General features: G+C 33.9%; 1 protein-coding gene across 1 annotated transcript in view; it reads right to left on the reverse strand.

The window, feature by feature from the left end:
- FOXK1 (forkhead box K1) overlaps positions 1-24,547 on the reverse strand; it is a 116,083-nt gene that overhangs the window by 11,794 nt on the left and 79,742 nt on the right. The window contains exon 2 of the mRNA XM_052000076.1: positions 16,906-17,091. Within this exon, the coding sequence (XP_051856036.1) occupies positions 16,906-17,091 (186 nt within the window). The remainder of the gene's footprint in view (positions 1-16,905; positions 17,092-24,547) is intronic.

Consider the following 24,547-nt stretch of genomic DNA (forward strand, 5'->3'; position numbering starts at 1 on the left):
CAACTTAACTTTTAATGTCTTGTTATAAATTACTTCCTTTCTGTATTCAGCAGTGCAATCAAACCCAATTTGGATTGCTTTTTTTTTTTTTTTTTTTTTTTTTTTCCTGTTCCCCACAATCACACAAAAATGCTGGTAAATATCCAAATACAATTTCCATTTAATGGAAGCATATAAAGAAAGAGGAATAATAGTTTTATATTGAAAAAACTTTCTGCAGAGTTAAAGTGAGATAATTCACTTTTGTTTGTTGTTTTTGTATTATGTACAGTAAATATCTATAAATCCATAGAAAAATACTGAAAAGCTGATATGTTCACTGAGGGTCACAACCCCTTACTTGTTGTACTGAATCTTTCAACAAAAAAGTTATCTTTAGGGAAATTTACCTTCATATAGCTATATTGATCAAAATGACTGATTAAATGCTATTATGCAATTAAAATCTGCCCTATGTCCCCCAGAAAGACATAGGGATTTGGAAAATATTGAAAATATATTTCAGTCACCATTGCTTTTGTAATCAAAACAGTTTTTGTACCATCAATAAATAAAATGTCAAGTTTCAAAATATTGTTTATTTTATCTATTTCAATGTTTAAGCATTTTCAAGTTATAATTATTTATAAATAAATGAATATACATGTTGGAGGCTTATGATTAAATTTTTTTTAGTGATAGGGTTAAAGATCAAAAAGACTAGAAACAAAGAATCTCCCCTTTTCTTTGCACTATTTAATGCCCATTCCTCATTTACAGAAAAAAAAAACAAAAAACACCCCAACAACAACAATAACAACTAAAATCTAGAGAAGAAAAGTGACTTGTCAGTGTCATAGAATTAGTCAGTGGCAAAGCCAGAACTAGAAAACTAGAACCTAAGGGTCAATGTTCCTTCTGCTGCATCATTTATTAGTTAGGAAAAAACTAATATGTAAGATGAATGTATTTATAATTTCTTATATTGCTTCAATTCTAAGAACTGCTACCTATCCCATTCTTTTAAAAAATAAAATAAGCAGGTTAAAAACAACACTATGAACTAAGCATCTGTTTTGATTATATGCTCTTTTGTTTTGTATCCTCTATAATATAAATTCTTGCAGAAAATTATGTCCAATCCCAAGTAATTGCTCTATGAATATTTAATGTTTTATTCTAATCATTCGTTTATTTTTTATAATTAGGATGAGACATCAATTATTGACTTAGTGTGTTTGGATTTTGACATTTATCTTGACTATAAAATATTCTAAAGATAACATTCTTCACATACAGGGTACACAAAAAACAAAAGAAAAGGAACATATTGCTGATGGAGTAAAGCACTAAATGATTTGTAAGGAAAAAAACACTGGTTGAGAATTAGAGGTAAAAAGGGATGACAACTAATGCATTAATGAGATGAGTTCAACTTTAGAGCTGAATATTATCTATGTATTATTGTATTTCAACCAATTCTTTTAAGCTGACTTGTTTTTTAAATGCTTCCATTTTGTACACAGGAACACCAACAAATGTGGTTTCAAATTAGAGTATAAAAGAATTTTATCTATGGAACAAAAATACTTTTGTGGGAGGTTTTGCACAGTGTATTCTAATAGCCTTATAATACATTCATTATTAATGATGTCCCTAATTCTCTTGCAATCACAGAGCTAACACCTTATTTTCCCTACTTCCAGATAGCAATACAACTGAGGTCTTCAACACAATTTGGGAAAATCTAGGCCAAATGGGATGGGAATCAGGCAGTAAACAGAAGCTCACCTCAGAAAACCTAAGGAGAAGAAAGCATGAGGATACTTAAAAAAAAAAAAAAAAATCTAGTGTAGTAATAGATATAAAAAAGCATACTTTGTCTTATTTAAAATGATGATAATGTTTTTGGAAGAAAAAAAGCAACAGGGCCCATAATGCCTCTTTAAAGAAAATCATTTCATAAACAATCATGACGGATTTATATTTAAACCCAGGAAGGCAAAATCCAAAGAAAGCTCATAGCTCCCTATAGTATGACTTCAAATAGAAATAAAAGCTCAGCAAAATATGACTTAGGAAAAGAGGAAACAGCATTCTCTTTACAAGTTTCTCTAATATTAAACTACTAAGTATGATTTGTGTTGACAAATTCATTTGGGAATAAAATCAGACTATACTGTAATTTAAAGCTAAGATATAATGTAATATTGCAGTTATTGGCTTGTTGGAATTCTGAGTTTTTCCAGTAATGATTAGTTCAGGGAGAAATGTCAATTTGCTCCCACAAGCTTTTTGGTCTTCAAAGGCTAGTACTCTCCATTTGGTTATACTCTAGATAGTTCACTAAAGAAAAGAGAATTGTAACCGACAACCAGATTTAATTAGTTAATCCTTATATTAAACCACCTAAAAGGGGGAAATTTTTTTCCCAAGATACCATATATCTTCAAAACAATTCTGAGTGTAATAAGTCCTTGTTGGTCTAAAAAAAGTCATCCAAATATTTCTAGACAGAGGATGCTGTCCTAGTTATAAAATTGGAATGATTTTTTTCTTTGGGAAAACAAAGAGGAACCACAGGCAGTAGAGTTCTGAGAAGCTGACTGAGAAGTCTGAAGTAGAATTTTTTTCTACTACAATTTAAAAATTTACTGAAGGTTAGGAATTAAAATATAAATACACATACATGCACATACACATACACATGTGGGAATATGCACATATGTGTATGTTATGGACACACACATATATGTATGTGTTTGTGTATATACATAAACCCCGAAGGGAGAGAAATGTAAGAATACCGTGTTTGCCTGATAATAAGACCTATCCCGAAAATAAGTCCTCCCCTTACTGTGTAAGAGTCCTCTAAAATAAGCCCTCCCCCAAAAAAGGGGGAGATTGCTACTGTAGTGAAGGTGATCCCCTGCGCTACACACTACATTACGGTACCTTCTGTATGCACCGTCCCTCGTTTCCCCTCCTCCCCCCTTCCCCCCGTGAAACGCACACCGCACTCCGAGCTGCATCCAATCAGAGCTGCAGCAGTGAGCGAGTCATCCTGTTCTTCCCCAGTGATTTGCTTGCTGGTGCCATTGAGAGCAGTGCCGCCGAGGAGAGCTGAGGCAGGACAACATAAAAACCCTGTATGTAAGCGGGAGTGAGGGGGCATGATGGAGGATAAAAGAAGAACTCAGGGGGCATCATGGAGGATAGAAGGAGCACTCAGGGGGCATGATGGAGGATAGAAGGAGCACTCAGGGAGCCTGATGGGGTTAAAACATTATTGAGGGGCATGATGGAGTGAAAAGAAGGACTGATGGTCATAATTTTATTATTCTGTCTGCATGGATCACCTATGTTTTGGCAATTCGTTTGGATGGAAAGAAAGCCACATCTCTAATCATCAGTAAGGGCAAGAAAGATAAGATTGAAAGTGTATCAGGCATTTACGTTCTTGAAACCGAAAAAGCCTGGTGTACACAAGCCTAAGAAAGTGGGTTGATTTAATGCTGCCACTTGTTATGCGAGGTAACCAAAGAGGTCTGATAATCTGGATTCAGCCAGCACTCACCGTGCTAAAGAAATGAAGAACTTCCTTGCAGAGAGAAGAATAGATCAAGTAATGATTCCTGCAGGAATGACTGCCTATCTCCACACCCTTGATATTGCAATAAACAAGCCATTCAAGGACCATTTGCGCATGAAAGTCAATGACTACATTGAAAATAGAATGGAAAGAAATCAGCGTGGAAACTTTGTGAAGCCCTGTCTGCAAGAAGTCGTGACTTGGGTGAAGAAGTCATGGGATAAAATTACTGATAGCTGTGTCGCCAAGGCACGAAGAGCAGGTTACCTAGACAAGTCATGTTCATTTAAAGAGAGCTACATTGCTGGACATGACAGATTGGGTCCACTTCTTCTGAAGGAAATAGAGGTGCAAGACATCCAGGATGGAATTCAGGGTATGGACACTTATGACGATGTTGTTGAAGAAGATGACATGATCATTATTGAATGAAGGTACTTTTTTTTGTTCACATTTACCTGTTTATTAAAATTGCTGTCAATGTTCATTAAAATAAGCCCTCTGGTGTTTTTCTGTCCAAAAGAAATTAATAAGATAGTGTCTTATTATCGGGAAAACACGGTAGTAGCAGGAACCCAAGTTGGAACTGGGGAAACCATATTCTATGCCCTTTACTACTTAACTCTCTGTATCCTCAGGCATGTTGCTTTGGGGACCATGAGTTTGATCAGAATGAAAATTTAGCATCATAATCACAGAAATTCAACAGATTGAACAGGGTATAGTATCAGTGATCAATTCTAACATTCTAGATATAAAGGAAACAAATTATATTTTAAAAGTTACCAAAATATACTTCAGTTGCCTAAGGAACAAGGTTTACAAAGTAAGATGAAAGCACACCAACTGACTAAATATTTTCTGCTCATATTATGCCAAAGATGTCACATTAAATACCATAAAGCAATGATGTATAATCCTACCGAAGACACATGCAACATAATTTCCTCTTGTTATGATTATCAACTGGTTATTAATACTGATATATTAATTTGTAATATTATTAAACTAACAATCACAAAGTTACATAATTGTGGTGATATTAAATTTTGACTATAATAGTAAGAATTTAAACCCCAAATCTCTGCTAGTCAGCATTTTATGTGGCTCTCACTGAGACCACACCTGGTGTTTTGATTACAAAGAATACGCCAAAAATGTCAACATCATTCCCTCAATGCTTATGATTACTGACAAGAACTTAAAAGTTTGGCAAATATATATAATTTCTATGTCTCAATTGTGATAAAGAACTTAATAACTTTTGAACTTTAAAAAACTCAAGGTTTCAGATTTTATGAGTCTGAATACAAGTTGCTATGGGCAGGAAAAAAAAAATAACTTTAACCAGCTTAATCAAGACAAGGGTTTTCATTTGTACTAATTCAAATACATAAAAAAAAAAAATCTTAAAAATTATGAAGTCCAACCCCTTATATTATGAAAAAACTGAACTGACTTGTCCAAGATCACAAAAATAGTTATTAAACCTCTCTCTTTACCCTTCTCAACTTAAGGCTATTTGGCATTAGCCTGCTATCTGACTAACATTTTAACTCTAGATACAGAAAAGAATACATGTGAGCAGAGAGAGACCACTAGGTCAAAGTACACCTCTTCAATGTCCAAACATTGGGAGTCCAAACTGAAGTTGCCTCTAAATACTACTAGTTTGAAATAATCAGCTTCTTCTAATAATGCTACCTTATGCTGGTTCTCTCTTTGAAAAAAAAAAATTATGCATGTGTCTATAGATATAGGCAAAACTCATAGTTCTGGGATTCCATCTCTTTATAAAGACAGTATATTTGGGATAGAATGGGAACTGAGAATGTAAACTGCAAGACTGCCTGGAAAACAACATTAAAAAGTGTGTTCTCAACTTTCCCTATTTGTAATTAAAGAAAGAAAAAAAAAAGCCTACTAAAGACACTTTCACAGTTATATACAGTGATTATACCTATAGTTCTTTTGATCTTTTGTTTCCTTAATTAAAGCTCTTTTCTCAAATTCTCCTATGTTCCTCTAACAGGCATAGGTCACTAAAACAGGATTTTGGATTAGCTATTCTTTGAATCCTTGCTCCAATGGCTCTCATCAGGAACACAGTGTCCTACCAGTTCTCTAAAATCTGCAGTAGTTAATTCAGCAAACTTTTTTGTAGGAACACTAACCACAGAATGGGGTGATTGACTATATCTGGGGATATGACTAAAACTTTAGCTTCTAAGCAGTCTTCAACCTAAAAAGGTAGGAAAATCTGTTTGATTTTCTGTGTGATATACTGATTAGATTTTTAAAAAAGAAAAAAGATAAACTTATTACACTTTCCCTATCCCAATATAGTTTCTATATGTTTACACACACACACACACACACACACACACACACACACACACACACACACACACATATATCACACACGATATGCAGTTAAACCAAAATGACTATGTACCATTTGACTATCCACAGAGATTTGGTCCTAGCCTATAAACTCCAATATAACTTGTTAGGTTTCAGTGATCAAAATTTACATTTCTTTGGGCAAAGCACCCCCAGGTAAGAGTATGATACTCTATGTAGACAGAGGAAGAGAATAAAAGAGACAACAAATGGAAAGAACTGCATTGCCCAACTGGCCAGTTCTAGTAGGGTCCCCAGTAGGTATTTCCTACTCCTCACAGACATTGCAGCCTGTCCTTTCCTGAAGAGGACTAGGACATCCAGGAGGTAATATCATGGCTATAAGAGAATTTTTACAGGGGGGAGATAAACCCACCCATTATCTCCTAGGCATGGCCCATCCTATTCTAGGACAATTAATTTTTCTTTATATTAAACTTAAATCGTGTTTTTGTAATTGTCATGCTCTTCTCTTAGATCTGCATAAATAAATAACATATATAAATAAATGAATATCATAAATAAAACAAATCTAAATTCTCTTCCATATGACAGCCAATTAAATACTTTAAGGCAGCCATCATATGCCCCAAGAAGTCTTCCTTACTCTAGGCTAAATATCTCTAGTTCTTTCAAAATACACACACACACACACACACACACACACACACACACACACACACACACACACAAAGTTTCAAAACTTTTGATTCATCCTAATCCTCCAGCTCATTAATATCCACCTAAAATATGGGGCCCCATAAAATTACTTCATCATTCTGGGCTCTGATGCACCTATTCGGGGTATTAACTTTTTTGGTTGCCATCTTTTATTGCTGGTTCATATTAATCTTTTTAGTTACAATAAAAGCCCTGGAACTATTCAAATCAACTCAAACATTTATTAAATGCTTATTATGTACAATGTTTTCATAAGAATTACCATATTATTCCAAACAGTACTTGTGTAAATTTTAAGGCTACATTTAGAACTTTAGGATCACAGAGAGAACTTTAAGGAATCTTAGGGGTTACCAGCCCAATCTTTTCTTTTTATAGAAGAGGAAACAAATTCAGAGATGAGTAAATGACTTTTTCAAAGTCACGTAAACAACAAGTAGAAGAACCAGAGCCTGGGTACTCTAACTCCAAATCCAGGATTCTTTCCACTGTATCACTTCCTTATTAAATTTTACCTTGCTAGAAATAGTTATTATTCATTTCTATCAAGTTCTTTTCAATCTCAATTCATCTAATGAGTTAGAAGTCATACTTCTATTTTCCCCTCAGCTGCAAACTTGTATAGCATGCTAAGTCTGTGTAAAAATCATTGATAAGAATGTGGGAAGAGAAGGCAATGATTCCTCTAGATATCTATATGCAAGCTGAAGCAGAATCAATAATCTATTCTTTGGGACCACTGTCTCACTCAGTTCCAAATATGCTATCATTTAGTTGATATCCTTCCATCTTCTTTGAAAGGATTTCAAAAGACAATCAAATGTTTTCCAATGCCTGGCTGAATCTAGCAATATCATATCTACATGGTTCTTTGATTTAGTCCAGAAGGCTTTATAACCTTTTTATATGCTAGACTCCTTTGGCATTCTGGTGAAGCCAATGAATCTTCCCAGAATAATGTTTTTAAATGCACAAAATATACTTATGATTACAAAGGAAACCAATTATGTTGGAATGCAATCATTAAAATATTTTTTAAAAGTACAAGTTCATGGATTCAAGATTAAGAACTCCTAATCTAAGATGACTTGTTCCAGACGTAGCAATGTCAAATGTCAAATATGCAATGCTGCATAAAACACTCCCTGGTGCAGTTTAGATTATATTTAACTGTAATTAGGGAAAAAAATTACAAAACATGGATAATGTTAATTTGTGTTTTTCTAAGTCAATGTGTAATCTACAAGGATAATTTCTATTTGAGGTTTGGTACCACTGTGCCAATAAATCTATGTTAGTTAATGGTACTCTCCATCTCAGTTTTATATATGGTTATTAATAATTTCTTGATTAGTGTACAGATAAAAGAAAAAGAACAAATAGAATCAGCACCATAAATCTCCATGTTCCTCCTTCCTCTACCTCTTAAACAATTATTTGGCACAGTGAACTTTATATTGCCATTCAGGACTTCAAGTGCAGAGTCATATAATCAGAATCTAAAAAATGGAACTGTGCTATGATTTTTTTTTCCAGTGGGATTTAAATCTTATTACATTTGGAATAGTCTTTCAAAATTTCAAAGGAAGAAACTGAATCAAACTACTGGCAAGTTGAAATTTAATTTTTAAGAGTTTTAACAAATCACATCCTTTAAGTTACTGAAGTTCCTAAGTATGAGAAAATAAAGATTATAGAACAAAATACACTAGCCTGAAAGTTAAAAAAAAAAAAAAAAAGCAACTTCTGAATCCTAGCTATATTAGTATCAATGTGACAAAAAAAAAAAAAAAAAAAGTCAATTATTTCATATCCTTCAGCCTCAATTTCTTCCTTGGAAACTGGGGTCCGGGGCTAGATGGTACTTTTCGATCTCTTTTCTAACATTTAGTGATTTTAATAAAAGCTTAAGGAGAAGATTTCTCACTCAAAAAATACTGGTACAACCGTGACAAAGGTCGAAGATCTAATTTTACATGGAAAAGTAATAATTTTTTTTTTGAAGGATTTGCTAGTACTTTTTTTTTAATTGGTAAAGAAATTATTAGGAGGCAGCAGCTAGGTGACTTAATGGATAGAGCACCAGCCCTGAAGTCAGGAGGACCCGAGTTTAAATCTGGTCTCAGACACTTAATACCTCCTAGCTATATGATCCTGGGAGAGTCACAAACCAAATGCCTCAGCAAAAAAAAAAAAAAAAAAAAAAAAAAAAGTCTACTGACTTGCCTCAATGTGTTCTAGTTTTTCTCAGAAGCAGCAGGGTACTATTAACTAATGTCTACATAATAAATAGATACAAAGATAAGAGTATATGGATATATTTACATATATATGTACACAAATATATACACATACACACACAGACACAGATATGCAGATGTCTACATCCTTCAAATTCTCATTTTTATACCCTGGCTTCTTGAGTTTTCTGATTGCAAAATCTTAAAGATCCCTATCCCACAGTAATGTGCTGTCACATGCCTACTTATAATTGCAATACAACATACCTACTGATAGAGAAATCCTACTTTATAAGATATAAGCTAAAAACTGCAAACAGCAAACTTTAAGACTAGTTTACTAACATTAACAACATTTAACAGCAATTATCATCTAAATCTAAAGTCATTCCTTTTAAGGTCTAGAAAACATTAATTATCATGACACTTTCAATAAAAAACTAAGAATATTCTAATTTTCTAAGCCAAAAGAGTAAATGAAATATCTTTTATATTATAATTAATAATTTTCTTTTTTAAGATTTATGGCAAAAGAAATTTCTGGAGAAAATGAAACAAAAGTGGAATACTAATTTATAGCATACTCATTTATTTTATATTCATATCAGGGAGAGGGTCCCAAATATTTTTCTAGCACAGAGTTGTCTTTTGTTTTCAAGATCCTTGAGATAGGGAGAGAGGATAGTTGGGATTAGATGGTCCACAGATTTGGCAGATCAGTTCTGAAACTGATCAGTTTTTTTTTTGAGGGAGGTAGAAAATGAAAGGGAGAAGAGATGAATAATGACCTCTGAACCTACATACTCTCAGGGTGTAGGAAAAGAATATATTAAGTCATTTAAAAACAAGACAGCCTTGAAGGACTCAAGAGGTTATAAAAATTAACGAAAAGGCATTTTTAATGTAGATTCTGAGCCCAACAACTTTGATTCAAAGACAAAAGATTTAATTATGAAGATTGTCAGTGTTTCAAAAATAAAAGATTCAAGCTACAAAGGCAGATGAATGTGTCTCTAAAAGTTTGGTGTGACTGTGTCTCACATAACTTATTTCCAATATTCATGTTCAGAATTGGAAGTAAATGACGTCCCTGTACACGATTTAATGTTAGCAATCACATTTTTCCAAACTTGGTTTTCTTCCATAATGGAATCACCGAGAAATTTTTGTAGAGTTACACAATTCTAAAACCCAGGCCTTCTTCTTTGTGTATAGTGTTTAAGACCTCTTTAAAAAGGTCATTTAATGCACTGTAACTACAGGACTGAGTTTTCTGAAATCCTAACTCAGAAAAACAAGCTAACCTGGTAAAATCCTGGAAATTATTAACCAATTTACCTTCTGACATACACAAAATTCACCCCTCTTTAAAAATGGAGAAACAGATTTGTAAAGTGGTACTTCGGCAGAAGTTTATTTTGTTTAAAAGTTCATTCACTCTCTAGGCAGTGCGCTTACTAAGGGGAAAGGGCAAAGGGAAGGATTGGGGGAGAGGAATCCAGGAGTTTGCCAGGTAAACTTCCAGGTAAGCAAACTACAAACTACAAACAGAAGGCTAGGGGAGGGTCATGAGGGAAGGGCTGGAACAGTTTATTCTCAAGTGTACCTTGGTTACTGAGTTCCAGCAAGTAATAGCCTGTCTCTAGTTTGGACAAGGAAAGGGAGGGGTGAGAGGGAAGGAGGAGTCAGAGGAAACCGGCTCCAAAAAGGAAACTAACCCATACAAAGATCTTCGCACCGCCACAATTTCCCACTGGCCAATCAGAGAGGAGCAAGGCAAACATACACCAAATTAGGAAAGTAAACACTGGGGGGGAGGAGGATCGGACCCCCGGGAAAGCCAAGAGCTGAGGCTGGGCCGAAGAGGCCTCGCCTATAGGGTACAAAGCGCCGCCAGGCTGGGATGCGGGTCCGGGTCTTCTCGAAGAGACTGAGACGTCTATAATGAAGGCCAGCACAGCATTTCCTAGCTTATAGCTCTCAGAGCGGAGCAATGCTGACCAACTGCTTCTATTCTCCTCCTTTGCAGTGGTGGCGGTGTCTGGGGGTGGGGGGTCCCCAGAGGGAGGCCCGGAAGGGCCAGAGCGGGAGAGGAGGAGGGCGGGGAGTTAATGTTGGTAAACATGGCGGCTGCAGACTCGCCAAAAGAAAAGCTTTGCAGCCAAACCTCGAGAGATTGTGGGGGTTTCAAAGAGTCGATTGAATTCCGCTGTGCTAAGACAAACGGATGTAAACAGAAATCTTTGTAATTGCATCCAAGGCCTAAAAGCGAGAACTCCAGCGTCGTTTTCCCAATTCCTCACCAAATCCTTTCCAGAAGTCCATACAGACGACTGGGGTCCTGGGGAGTTTGGGCAATAAGGACTGAATGGAAATTAGCAAAGCTTTTGAATGACCCTTCTCCATTCCCCTTATCTCTTCATCTAAACGAGATTATAAATAGCCACCAACTTTGGTGCTTGACCCGTGCTCAGACCACATCTGCACCATTCCGGCCCATCTCTTCCTAAAATAGTAACTGAAGGTGAATTGAATTGCTTTGGAGAACTTTTTTCCCCCTCTATGCTTCATTAAAAACATTTTTGACGCCAAAGTGCCAAGATTTTAAACAGTTTTTTTATATGGCTATCTTAACTGCTGTGTTAACTGGAAACACATTTTTGTTTCAAAGAAAAGAGATCAACAAACATAACCGGTTTAAAAAAGGCCCATAAACTAAATCCAAGAACTTTCCTTTATCTCAAAGGATGCAATATGATTGGACTAAATCATTAAAAAAATTTTTTTTCTCGACTTCTCAAAGTTACTACCACTACTTACAACTTCTAATAACAACTCATGTATTTTAAAATTTACAAAATAATTTCCTCAAAACTTTGTGAGATAGTATAAATTTAACACCATTTTACAGGTGAAAAAAACAGGCTCATAGATGATTTATAATCCAAAATCACAAAGCTACCAAAATGTCTTAATCTAGTTTCAGTAATTTTTTTTTGGCTGAGTCAATTGGGGTTAAGTGACTTGCCCAGGGTCACACAACTAAGACAACTAAGTATCTGAGACCACATTTGAATTCAGATCCTCCTGACATCAGGGCTGGTGCTCTAATCACTGCACCACCTAGCTGCTCCCAGTTTTTTTTAACAGTGATCTTGATTCCAAGATTAGGGTCTGTCTTATTTCATCTTTGTATCCCTAATCTAAATCAATTTCTTGTATATAATAACTTGTATATAATAACAATTTATTAGATTGAACTGCTGAATCACTACTTCTTAAATTTTTAAACTAAACTTGGCATAATTCCTACTATGCATTGACACGTTATAAAATAATCCAATTCTCAGAATCTCTTAAATGGAAAGACTTTCCAGTATCCAAACCAATGTATACACCTTATTTTCAATATTCCTCAACAAATAATCAATTTATGACCTGAAGGCTTCATTAAGATATTTAATTGTTAATTACACACATGTACTCATGAAGACAGGAGACAAAGACTGGTTCTGTGACTTAGATGTAGCAAATCCCCAGTGCAAATGTAGGTCAGCACCTTCTCTGCAATTTACAGTCTTTGAGATAGAGATGCCTAAATAACTAAGAGGTTAAAGGCTCAAGTGTCTAGCTCAATCACAGCAAGAGTGGATCGGGAAGCTAAATACTGTAGCCTTGGCTATATAAGAACAAATAATCTAATAATTTTTAGATATTATGAAAAGGTGGTTTTTAGATAAATGTAAAGTAGTAAAAGTATAGTTACCAAAATTCCTAGTTAACTAATTCAGAGCAGACATTTAAATATTTGAATGTTAACTAGTTTTATGTAACAATATTTAAAAATGTTCCCCCAAATGGTACATTTTCTGAATTGCAAACCAAAATGATTCATGACTAAAACTATTGTCACATATTTTTGAAAATATTAATCAATGGTTTTAAAGTTCAAGACATTTAACCTACTGAAGATAAATCTGTTAAAATAATAAATCTCACTGTTTAAGAATTTTCTAATATCAAGTACTGAAATAGGTGAGTTACTGTCTAGGGCATGAAATATTTTTGATGCATGGTGGTTTTTCCTGTAATTTATATTTTCCTCTCTTTGATTTAGATGAGAAGTCAGGGTCTAGGAAGATTGGTTTCAAGGTATGAAAAGGATAAAGGAAGTTTCTAAGGATTACTTCTATGTTGTTGTAATTACATTATCCATTGCTGAGCCAGAATTGCTGGGAGGATCTATAGGAGAACTGATTTACGAAAAATGGCTTGAAATATAAAGTAGAATTTGCCCTGGGCAAACATTTTCCAGAATGCTGTTTAGTCCTACTAGGGAGAACGGTAGCTTTGCAACCCTTACAATTAGTAGATATAAATCCCATTCTTATTCTACTTAAGGTTATTCCACTAAGCCCTCTTAATTTACTGTGTGCTGTACAAACTTCTTGCCTGAAATTAATACTGAAATCTTCTGGCATTTCAGTCAATTCATATATACCTATCTGACTGAAATAAGCCAATCAATCTATTTGCTAAGCAAGGTTACAGCAATACAGTTTGACTTCTAACTGAATGTATCCCACAAAATCAAGACTATATAGGTGTCACATCAAAAGTAAGGATTTATTTTGGCTCCTTAGATTGTTTTTTCATCAGTTTGTTAACTTATACTATATTACAGATTTCTGGAATGGCTTTCCACTTCAGTTAAAACAGTATTTCAAACAATGTGGGAGAACAAACCATTTCAATTAAATAAACATCCCCTCCTATTCAACCAATGAATTATTAATTCAACCAATGATTATTAATAATTACTATATGTAGAGATAAAAAAAGGAGCTTAAAATCTGATGAAGTGGCAAGACAAATGCTAACAATCCAGGAAAAGTAACACAAATACAGACTGTTTTTCTCTGCATTTGTACTGTATACTTTAAATATACATATAAATATACATAGAGGAAATGTAAACAGAATGGAATAGTCAAAGAGACTGCTTACAGCTAAAGGGTTTGAGGAATGCTTCATGGGCATGAAAGAATAGATTTTGAAGGAATGAAAGGACTTCAACAAGTTAAGTCTATAGTAGTGGCATGAAGAGAGTATAGGTTTTACATGATATATATATATACATATATACACACACATATATATTACATATTGTAATACAATATATAAAATATATTTTATATAATATAAAATATAGTTTTAGGTATAAGGAAGTTCATATGTAAAGGCAGAGAATCATGGGAGATTTAGATAAGATCAGAAAATGGTGAATACAATTTGGCTGGAACATCAAAGATAATAGCAAGGAAAGTTTGTATTTTATACATTAAACAGCAGGGAATCAATGTAGGTTTTTAAAAAGAGGAGGGACATGATCAGATCTATGGATTAGGAAATGATAAGACAGAGAGATTGAAATAGAGACCAGAGGCAGGAAGACTTAACTAGTTTATCATAACTGTCCAAGGGAGAGGTAAAAGTGAGAGTTAAGATACTGGTAGTAAAAGGGAAGATAGGAATAGATATAAGAAATATAGCAGAAATAGATGCAACAGAACTTGACAAGTAATTGGATTTGGAAAATGAATTAAAAAAGAATCTAAGATGGCTCAGATTCTTGAGCCTGGGTGATTGAAAGAATAGTAATACCATCTATAGAAACAGGGAAATTATAAGAAAGAATAGATTTTGAGAAAAAATTGATAACTTCACTTTTAATCATTTTATGTACAAGATGAGAACAGATCCACAAGAAAGAGTTGTTTACAGAAGTTGGAAACACATGACTGAAGCTCAGGAAAAAAAGATCAGAGATAAAGTTGTGAGGGATGTCTCCTTGGAGGTGTTAATTGAAACCACAGAAATGGATGAAATGGACAAGGAAAACTATATAAACAAACAAACAAACAAAATGAAACCTTGAGGAAACTACACATGAGGAGAAAAGAGAATGAAAAGGAAGAGAAATATCCAGAGAAAGAGACAAAAAAGAAATGATCAGGTGATTAGCCAGAGAGCCAAGAGAACACTTTCAGAGAATGAATTAAGAAGACTTGTCTACAATGTCAAAGGCTTGCAGACAGACTAAGGACACTGAAGACAGAAAAAATCTTCACTGGACTTAAGCAACTAATTAGTAATCTGGGAGAAAACACATTTAGTCAGGTGGTAAAGAAGGAAACTAAATGGTAATGAGTTAAAGGAGTGGATAATGAGAAAACAGATAGTAAGTATAGACTACCCCCCCCCCCCAAAAAAAAAAAAAAAAAAAAACAAGAGGGAAGAGATATGTTGACAGTTTGAGTGGCTGAGAAGGTGAACACAGATGGAAGGTTTTTTGGAATAGTGGAGATCTAACAATATTGGAAGGAAAGAGGCAGAAGAGAGGAAGAGCCTCAAGGTGAAAGGAGAATGACTGTTGGCATAAGGTGGTCAGAAACAAGAAGGGGAAACTTAAAGGTACAGATTGAGGAGACAAACTCTGTCAAGAAGGAAGGAAGTCCCATCTGGAGACTGACAAAAGTAAAGAATGTATGGGTATGACTACTGAAGATTTTTGATATGTAGAAGAACTGAGAGAACTCAGGTCAGAAAGGCTCAATCTTTTCAGTAAGGTAAAGAGGGTTATCTGAAGAGAGAGAGAAAAGAAATGAGGTTGGCTGTCTGAGAAAAATAGAGGCTTAGAACATGACAAATTTGATAAGAAATCCATAAGAGTGAATATAAGAACTGTTGTCCAGTAGTAAAAATTCAACTTAAGTTAAACAATGTAAATTTGTAGTCAACCAAGTAAGGATTTTGTGGCTCTTTTAGCTACTGTCAGCTGCTTAAGAATGAGTATAAATGAAGACGGTATATTAGTGGTTGTCTGGGATTGGAGATGAGCAAAGTAAGAAGGATAAGCATGTTAGAAGGATTTTTCAAGAGTAAAAGAAAGAACAGCAGTGAAGCTGCTTACCAACTGATCAAAACTACATAAAGAAAAATCACTTCAGAACTGGGGTTACTGGATGGTGGAAAAGAGAAGAACCAGAATTGTTAAGTATAAGGAGCTGCTTCAGGATGAATGATAGTACAGGAGTGGTGAAAGGACAGCAGACTGAAAATCCAATAATGGGATCATAGAATTTAAGATCTTCGAAGGAGAATAGTTCTGACTGATAGCAAGATTAAAGTTGTGACCATGCCAATGGTAGCTGAAGCACAATGAAAATTGAAATCAGAGAACATGCAGAAGTAAAGGAAATAGGAGTAGAAACAATGATCCGTATGAACATGGTGGTCATAGAAAATGGCAGGAAGACAGAGAAGACTATAAGTTGTATTTTTCACCTAAGAGAATTTGTTAAGAATGTTAATTTAGCAAAACAAATAAAGAGAACAGTACCTCACTTTACTAACATATATAATATAGATTTCCTTTAAATATCTAGCTACAGAAAAATCTGCAACTTTTACTCTAGACAAATATCTAGAAACCACATCTTTTTGTATATGATCGTGAAGAGAGGGGGAAAGACAAAGAAAGAGAGAAAAGAGAGAAGGGGGGGAGAAAGAGGAGAGGGAGAAGAGAGAGAGAAAGAGAGGGAGGAAATGAGGGAGGGAAGGAGAGAAGAGAAAGAGAGAGGGAGGTAAGGAGAAAATTCCTCTATCAATGCAGACTGGCAATTAATCTGCAACTTACAGTCTTAGAAAGTTGTTTAAAGCACTGATGGGATAACTGACTTGCCCAGGGTCAGTGGTGAGAATGTATATGTGTAAATGTGTATATACATACACGTATATACATATATGCATATATATTATGGTCTTTCTAATTCCAAGGCCAATTTTCTATTCATGTTGCCTCTTAGTGCTTGTTGTTATGCTAAATATTAATAAATCAATACATGATTAACATTACATAATATAATATTGTTATAATAATATATAATAACAACTAATTAATGATTTTGGTTAACCCAAAGAGTAGTACTTATGGAATCTACTTCTTACCTGATAGTGCCAGTAGGAGAAGGAATGGGACTGACTAGGGTCCGGAGATCCGGCTCCGGAATGTGGATCTTCAGAGGGGAGATTTGAGGGTAAAGAGGTCGAAGGGGAGATGGTGGAGCTTCTTCTTTATGGTACAGAGATGTGAACTGTATCTTTATAACCGTACTAGGAAATCGAAAGGTACATCTGCAATAGAAAAAAAGAAAGGAGAGGTGATAAATATATTAGTTGTGTGATATAAAGGGCTGATTAAAGAATTCAAATATGGAGAAAGTACCTATTGAAAAAATTTCTAATTCCTCTGAATAACTCTAATGAAATAATGTTTGCATGGTGGTTCAAGTAAACAAAAAGTAAAGGATCTTTTCTATATTTTCATCAAGTATATTTTAAAATTATAACTAGGCATCTGAGATGAGTTTGATTCTCCCCAAATATAGTTTCTAAACTCAAAAATATCCATCTCTGCTTCAAAGTGAAATTCTAACTGAAAGCAATTGTAAACCAAATTAGAGAGATTTCATGTACATTACATACAAATTAAATTATCCTAAATGTTTAACTTTGGTATTGGCTGAATAAATGGTAGTACATAACAACAGAATGCTATTAAAATAAAAATATCAGGAATATAGTACCATACTAGAGGAGGCCTGAGAAGGTAAGTAACTTGCCCAAGTCTTAGATTCTGAGGCCATCTCTTTCTCTATTCACTACAATATGCTGCCACTCTCTAGGTTAAGTAAAATTTTTAAGTCAAAAATTGGGAGATGGGGTGGTAGATGAGCTGTTAAGCGATTAGAAGAAAAACTGCAACTGTTAAAATACAGTGCCATTGGAATTTTTTGGCTATAAAAAATTAAACTACTCTTTCACTTTAAAAAGATAAAGAATTATGGTAAGTTCATTTCAACCTCAAAGTCTCTTTTCGTGTGTGTGTGTGTGTGTGTGTGTGTGTGTGTGTGTGTGAGAGAGAGAGAGAGAGAGAGAGAGAGAGAGAGAGAGAGAGAGAGAGAATAGAGAACACATATACTCAATATTCACATGCATAAAAATATATGAATATATATGACAATTTCAAGAAGAGTTTCAGAATTAAAAGCTGTTTCAATTGGAATCCTTCCTAAAATACTCATGCATTTTAGTTGGAGAGTTAAGGTTCATTAATGAGGAATAATAATGAGGTCAGAAAGGCAAAAACAATACATAAAACCATTCAAAGCACTTACAGCGGATATTAAAAAAAAAAATAACAAAACAAATATAGCCTACAAACACAAGGTCTTGTTTGTAGTGAGTGATTAGATGATAGGTATGAATACAGAGTTCAATCACTATTCTATTTCTAACTTCCTTTATGACCTTGAGCTTAACCCTCAAGTTCTGAATCATAAAATAATTATAAATTACCTTGTAAGAGTGATATAAAACAGTATTTTCAAGGCTATACAATCCTACAGTGTCATAAAAAAGTTACTTATATGTTCCCATGAACATATTTTCTACAAGTATTAAACACCTTTAATCCACTAATACCCTATAAGGCCTAATTGTTACTAATTGTATAATCTAGTATTTAAGAGGAGAGGGACATAGTATTTAACTATCGAGTTGCCACAGAAAAGTGACAGGTCATTTCAGTAGATGTGTATAGAAAATATAATCAATTTGCTTTGAAATTGATAGATATTTAATACACTTAACTACAGAAAGGCATTCTGAAAGATGCATGCCAGGTGACTGAATATTGTAAAATTTTTTCCATTGTCATTACCTGTCCTCAAGTGCGACTTCAAGTTACAAGGCTACATATTTCATCTTGAATATGCTAAGCTTGGCATCAGCAATACCTAATTTAATATCCTTCATAATCTAGTCAAATCTACTCACCGGGACTAATTACTTTGCAACTTCTACATTTTCAGCCCAAAAAGCCTTGTTCCTCATACAAGACGGTTTTATCTCTGTTTTTGCAAAGACCACTCTCCATGCCAAGAAGGCATATCTATCAGATTAGCTAATATGAGAAAAAAGGAAAATATCAATTGTAGGAAGGGATGTGGAAAAACCAGGAAACAGAATTGTGAATTAATCCAACCATTCTGGAGTGCAATTTGAAATGTTGTCCAAAGACTCATTAAACTACATCCCCTTTGATACAGCAATACACTGCTAGGTCTTTATCTCAAAGAATCCAAAAAAAGAGAAAAAAGGACCTATTTGTACAAAAAATATTGATAACGGCTTTTTTGTTGGTGATTAAGAACTGGAAATCAAAGGGATGCCCATCAATTGGGGAAATAGCTAAATAAGCTGTAGTATATGATTGTAATGGAATATTACTGTGTTATAAGAAATGACAAGATGATTTCAGAAAAACCTGAAAAGACTTACATGAACATAATGAACTGCACAGAACAAGGAGATCACAGAAATACTACTTAATGAAGACATATGAATAATTTAGCTAATTCTCAGCAATACTATGATCTAAGATAACCCAATAGAATTAATGAAGCATACTATTTATCTGCCTCCAGAGAACTGACAGTGTTTGAATACAGACTAAAGCAAGCAATTTTTCACTTCTTTCTTTTTTTTCTTTTATTCAAGTCTTACTGCACAAAATGACTAATATGGAAATGTTTTACATAACTGCACATGAATAACCTATATCTGATTGTTTATAGGCTCAGGAAGGGGAGGTGAGGAGAAATGATAGAATTTGGAACTCAAAACTTATAAAATGTTAATACAAAAAAAAAAAAAAGCCATTTTTATTTCAGCTTAAAATTCCATCTAGTTCCTTAAATTTGGGTCGGAATTTTAGAGTCCAGAGAGAAAACTAGAGAATTTGTGTTTTTGAGAGTTAACATTTAGAGTTTCAGATAATATCTAATCTTCATCTCAAGAGGAATCTGCTCCACAGTATACAGGATAAATGGTTATCTAATCTCTCCTACAAGAGCCTTCCGTGATGTAGAACCTCCCAAGATAGTCTGTGCCACTTTTGGAGCTGGCTAATGGAGAGAAAAAGCAATTGTTTCCCAAACCCAATGATTTTCTATATTTTGCCAGACCCTATATGCAAACAGGAGAAAAGATTCTAGATAGTCAAAGAAATGGTGAAGATGAGTCAGAAGCTAGAACTTTTCTAAAGCTCTAAACTTTCCCTCCTTCAGGGCAATACAAAACACATGCAATTAGGAAACCTTCATGTGGTGGGCCAGGGACCACAAACAATTTTCATTTACGTAAAATCTGAAATTAGAATGTCAAGAAGGCACCATAGGTTCTGGGTTTTGTAAAACACTCAAAGAAAAAACAGACTCGGGGAAAATGATTTCTAAAGGAATTTTTACACACAAAATCCCAAAATGAAAGGATACTAACAAATCTACATGAAAAACAGTTTAATCTAAAATGCCTCATCTACAAGAATTTATTCTAAATTTTAAAACAATTTCTAAAAAATGAACAAAGAAGTTGGTTACAGAGTGAAAGTATTATTATTGAATTAACAACTACAACTCTTGCTATTAAGGCAATGCAAGATAGAAAAAAGGAATACACTACAAATGAGCTAAAGGGATGTGAATATAAGAATACAATAATAACAGTAAAAAAACAAGGGTATAATATTAGCAATGCAAAACATTTAAAATTTAAGGCTGACTGTGAAGATTCAAGACAGCAGTGTTTTCCATTGCCCCCTTAAATTTAAATAATGAATCGAAACTATCCCTTCTTAAAGTATAAACTGAAGAATTTGTAAATCAGCCATAGAAAGAACATTTTAAAAAACCACCTATCTTCCAGCATGTATATTACTAGTAGTAGGATAGGCAGCATCACAGTGGAAAAGGTATTGGATTAGAACCCAGGAACCTTAGATTCTGGTCTCAATCGCCATTTCACAAGCTATGCAGGCTCAGGGGACTATAATACATTGGACCTCCATTTCTTTACCTGTCAAACAGGAAATTAATCTAGAATTCCTGAGAGTAAGCCTAAGAAAATGTTGACACTGAAAAACTGTTTAATTTAATGGGATTTAATTTAATTAGATACAAAGAAAAACAGTCCCTGGTCTCAAAGACTATACATCTTAATTGGAGAGATAAGAACATAAATATGTTTATTCAAGATACATACACAGTAGATACAAAGTAGATTTATCTGGTTTGAGAAACTTATTACATACAAATAGTGATTCCACAGGGCCTTAGCTCTTGGAGAAAGAAAATATATGTATGCTAAAGCCAAGAGCTGATATAGTTGGAAAAACAATTTTCTAAAAGATTCCATTGAAAAATTCAGAGGTCATCGTGTGGTGAATGTAGGAACTAGAAAAGTATAGAAACATTGCTTTGAAACTTCCTGGTTTTTCAAAGATTAAATTTTGAACAATGACTCCAAAAGTTTACTATCTATATATCACGTCCTAAATTTAAAATAAAATGAAAAGCTGTGATTTAGTGTGTCTACTCCTTCCACTGGTCCAATCTGCAACCTCATCATATGCAACTGAACCTTTTGCACTAAAACTCTGCCTTTGGTTCTTTTATCTGCAACTTAATAATTGTTTACTGATTGGTTGATGTTGAGTAGCATATCATGTCTTACATAATCCATACCTACTAGTTCTGTCTCTATTCTGGCCATATTATTCTTGATAAATGTCTTCTATGACACCTCTTTCTAAATTGCCTATATAAGCTGCAGCCTTCACATACCTACCAAGTCTTTCCACTGCTATTTGAATTACCTGTAATTGTGATGCAGTCTAAAATTATTATGCCCTGTGATTCACAGACAGTGTCATAGAAAAAAAACAAAACACTATTGTTTAAGGGATGCAAAAGCATAGAGTCACTGAAAGCAGTAAAAAATTTCCCTTATCTAATACAGGTCAATCATAGGATCAAAAATCTGGATTTCAAAGGGATAGCAGAAGTTAGATCCAATTCATCAGGACAAAGGGTTACCAAGTAACCTAAAAAGGCAAATGTGGCAGAACAGGGATTCCAACCCAGATTTTTGGATTCCCAGAATAGAATTCTTTTAGATCATCTAAATTTAGATCTTACTGTTAACTATGCCATCCATCCATAGACTAATTTTCATAAACAAAATATTGAACTCTAATGTCCTATGAACTTTTCTTTCTATTTTAGCAAATTTCATTAATCCTATCACTGTTCTCATACTCCTTTCCTGCTACCAATATTTCTTCATAACTTGCTTCTGACCCATTTTTTTCTTCTAGCTTCAAGAAAAATTTTCAGATAAGAAAAATCACAATGGCTTTCCATACACATTATATTGTTCCCAAAGATAACCTCAATCTCCTAGAACTTATATCACAAAACAATTATCCTATTATAGGATAATCAAACAATTTGCCAACCAGTTTAAATACTGTCTATGCACAACCATGCTAACGATACCAAAACAAATAACAGTCTACCAACAATGTCTTCAAGAAGCTTATAAGTGAATAGTCAAAGTAAATAATTCTTGCTTGTTAGAGGCAAGAAAAGTAGAAGTTGAGCAGGCTAGAGTCTACCATTTGAACAGTAAGACAATTATAAAAGACCTAATTGTAATGATTAGTTTAGCTATCAAATTCTTTCAGATCAGAATTTATTTTGGGTTGCACCTTTGTGGAATTACCAGAATTGCAAGATATGATGTTTAGGCATTACAAGTCTCAGTGGTTATTTGATTAGGCTCCTCAAAAACTGGCATACTACAAAGATCATACTGCAAAGCTCACATAAAACTTATTTGCATAGGTAAAGCAAATTTCATAATATGCAAATAGGAAATATTAATTGCTAAGCAACATCAATTACTCAGTATTTTGTAGGGAAATGTACATGAGAAACTGAAATGGAGTTGAATGATCTTCAGATCAAATGTCTGTTTTAAGTGTTATACACATCTATGTATATAGATAGATGTATATTGTTTGACACCAAAAATGATGAGAAGCAGGTTAATTGGAGTGATTTTCCCACTAGATTCATGATTTAATATTATCATTTTGTTTTCATTTCATACATTATCTTCTCCTCCTTTATAGTAGCAAATAATTGCTGAAATAAAGACAACTTAAAAGTTTGTAGAAAACTGTGGTAAGCCAATTTGCTGGAGCCAAAATTTTTTAAAAGCCAATAATTCATTTAAATTTGAAAATATTACTCTATTTCTTCCAGCTTCTTGTGATCTTCATTGTCAAGGATGAAACAGTGTTCTTAATTATCATGCTTGCAGAATTGTATTTAAGAGTGTGTACACAAATATTTAGTAAGAATCTAATTTCAGTTTCAAACCACCTCACTGAATGCCCAAAAAGTATCATTTTTCTTTACTCTATTCTTTCTTATAAGAGGGAACTCTTCTAAAGAGTTTTTAGATAAAAACATTGGAAAGCAAATTTTAGCTTCTCTGAGAAAGGTACTTGCTTTATCAGTATATATTATTATAGAAGATGTTCCAATTTAAAACAATTCCTTTTAACTGTGAACAGATTCAACCATTCTGGAGAGCAATTTGGAACTATGCTCAAAAAGTTATCAAACTGAGCATACTGTTTGACCCAGTAGTGTTTCTACTGGGCTTATACCAAAGAAATCTTAAAAGGAAAGAAAGGGATCTGTATGTGCAAAAATGTTTGTGGCAGCCCTTTTCATAGTGGCAAGAAACTGGAAACTGAGTGGATGCCCACCAATTGGAGAGTGGATGAATAAATTATGGTATATGAATGCTATGGAATATTATTGTTCTGTAAGAAATGACCAGCAGGATGATTTCAGAAAGGCCTGCAGAGACTTATATGAACTGTTGCTAAGTGAAATGAACAGAACCAGATCATTATACACAGCAACAAGAAGACTATATGATGATCAATTCTCTTGGAGGTTGATCTCTTCAACAATGAGATAATTCAAACCAGTTCCAATTGTTCAGTGATGAAGAAAGTCATATATACCCAGAGAGAGGCTTGTGGGAACAGAGTGTGGACCACAGCATATCATTTTTACGCTTTCTGCTGATGTTTGCTTGCATTTTGTTTTCTTTCTCAGGTTTTTTTTTTTCTTCTTGATCTGATTTTTCTTGTGCAGCAAGATTACTATAAATATGTATACATATATTGGATTTAGCATATATTTTAACATATTTAACATGTATTTGGGGAGGGGGTGGGAGGAAGGAGGAAGAAATTTGGAATAGAAGGTTTTGCAAGGGTCAATGTTGAAAAATTACCCATGCATATGTTTTGTAAATAAAAAGCTTTAATAAAAAAAATAAACAAAAAAAACCAAAAACCAAAAAACAAACCAAAAACAGTTCCTTTTATTGATATTGTGATGGTTTTCAATATATGCTGCTTCAAATAATATACTACTATTAAGTTTTGTCAAATGGAAGAATTCCGAATTTTTCTCCTTTTGGGTACAAATTACAAGGAAAAATGTTTTATATCTGTAACAATCAGATTATTCTTGAATATTACATTTATTAAATCAATGTTTAGAAACTTATTTCAGTAAGAAATGCAGGTAAAAACAATAAATCATTTAAAACTTAAAATAAAAATTATCCTAATGAAATGTTATGATTTTTGAAAATACTA

Source organism: Antechinus flavipes, chromosome 1, assembly GCF_016432865.1.
Source record: "Antechinus flavipes isolate AdamAnt ecotype Samford, QLD, Australia chromosome 1, AdamAnt_v2, whole genome shotgun sequence".
Lineage (NCBI taxonomy): Eukaryota > Metazoa > Chordata > Mammalia > Dasyuromorphia > Dasyuridae > Antechinus > Antechinus flavipes.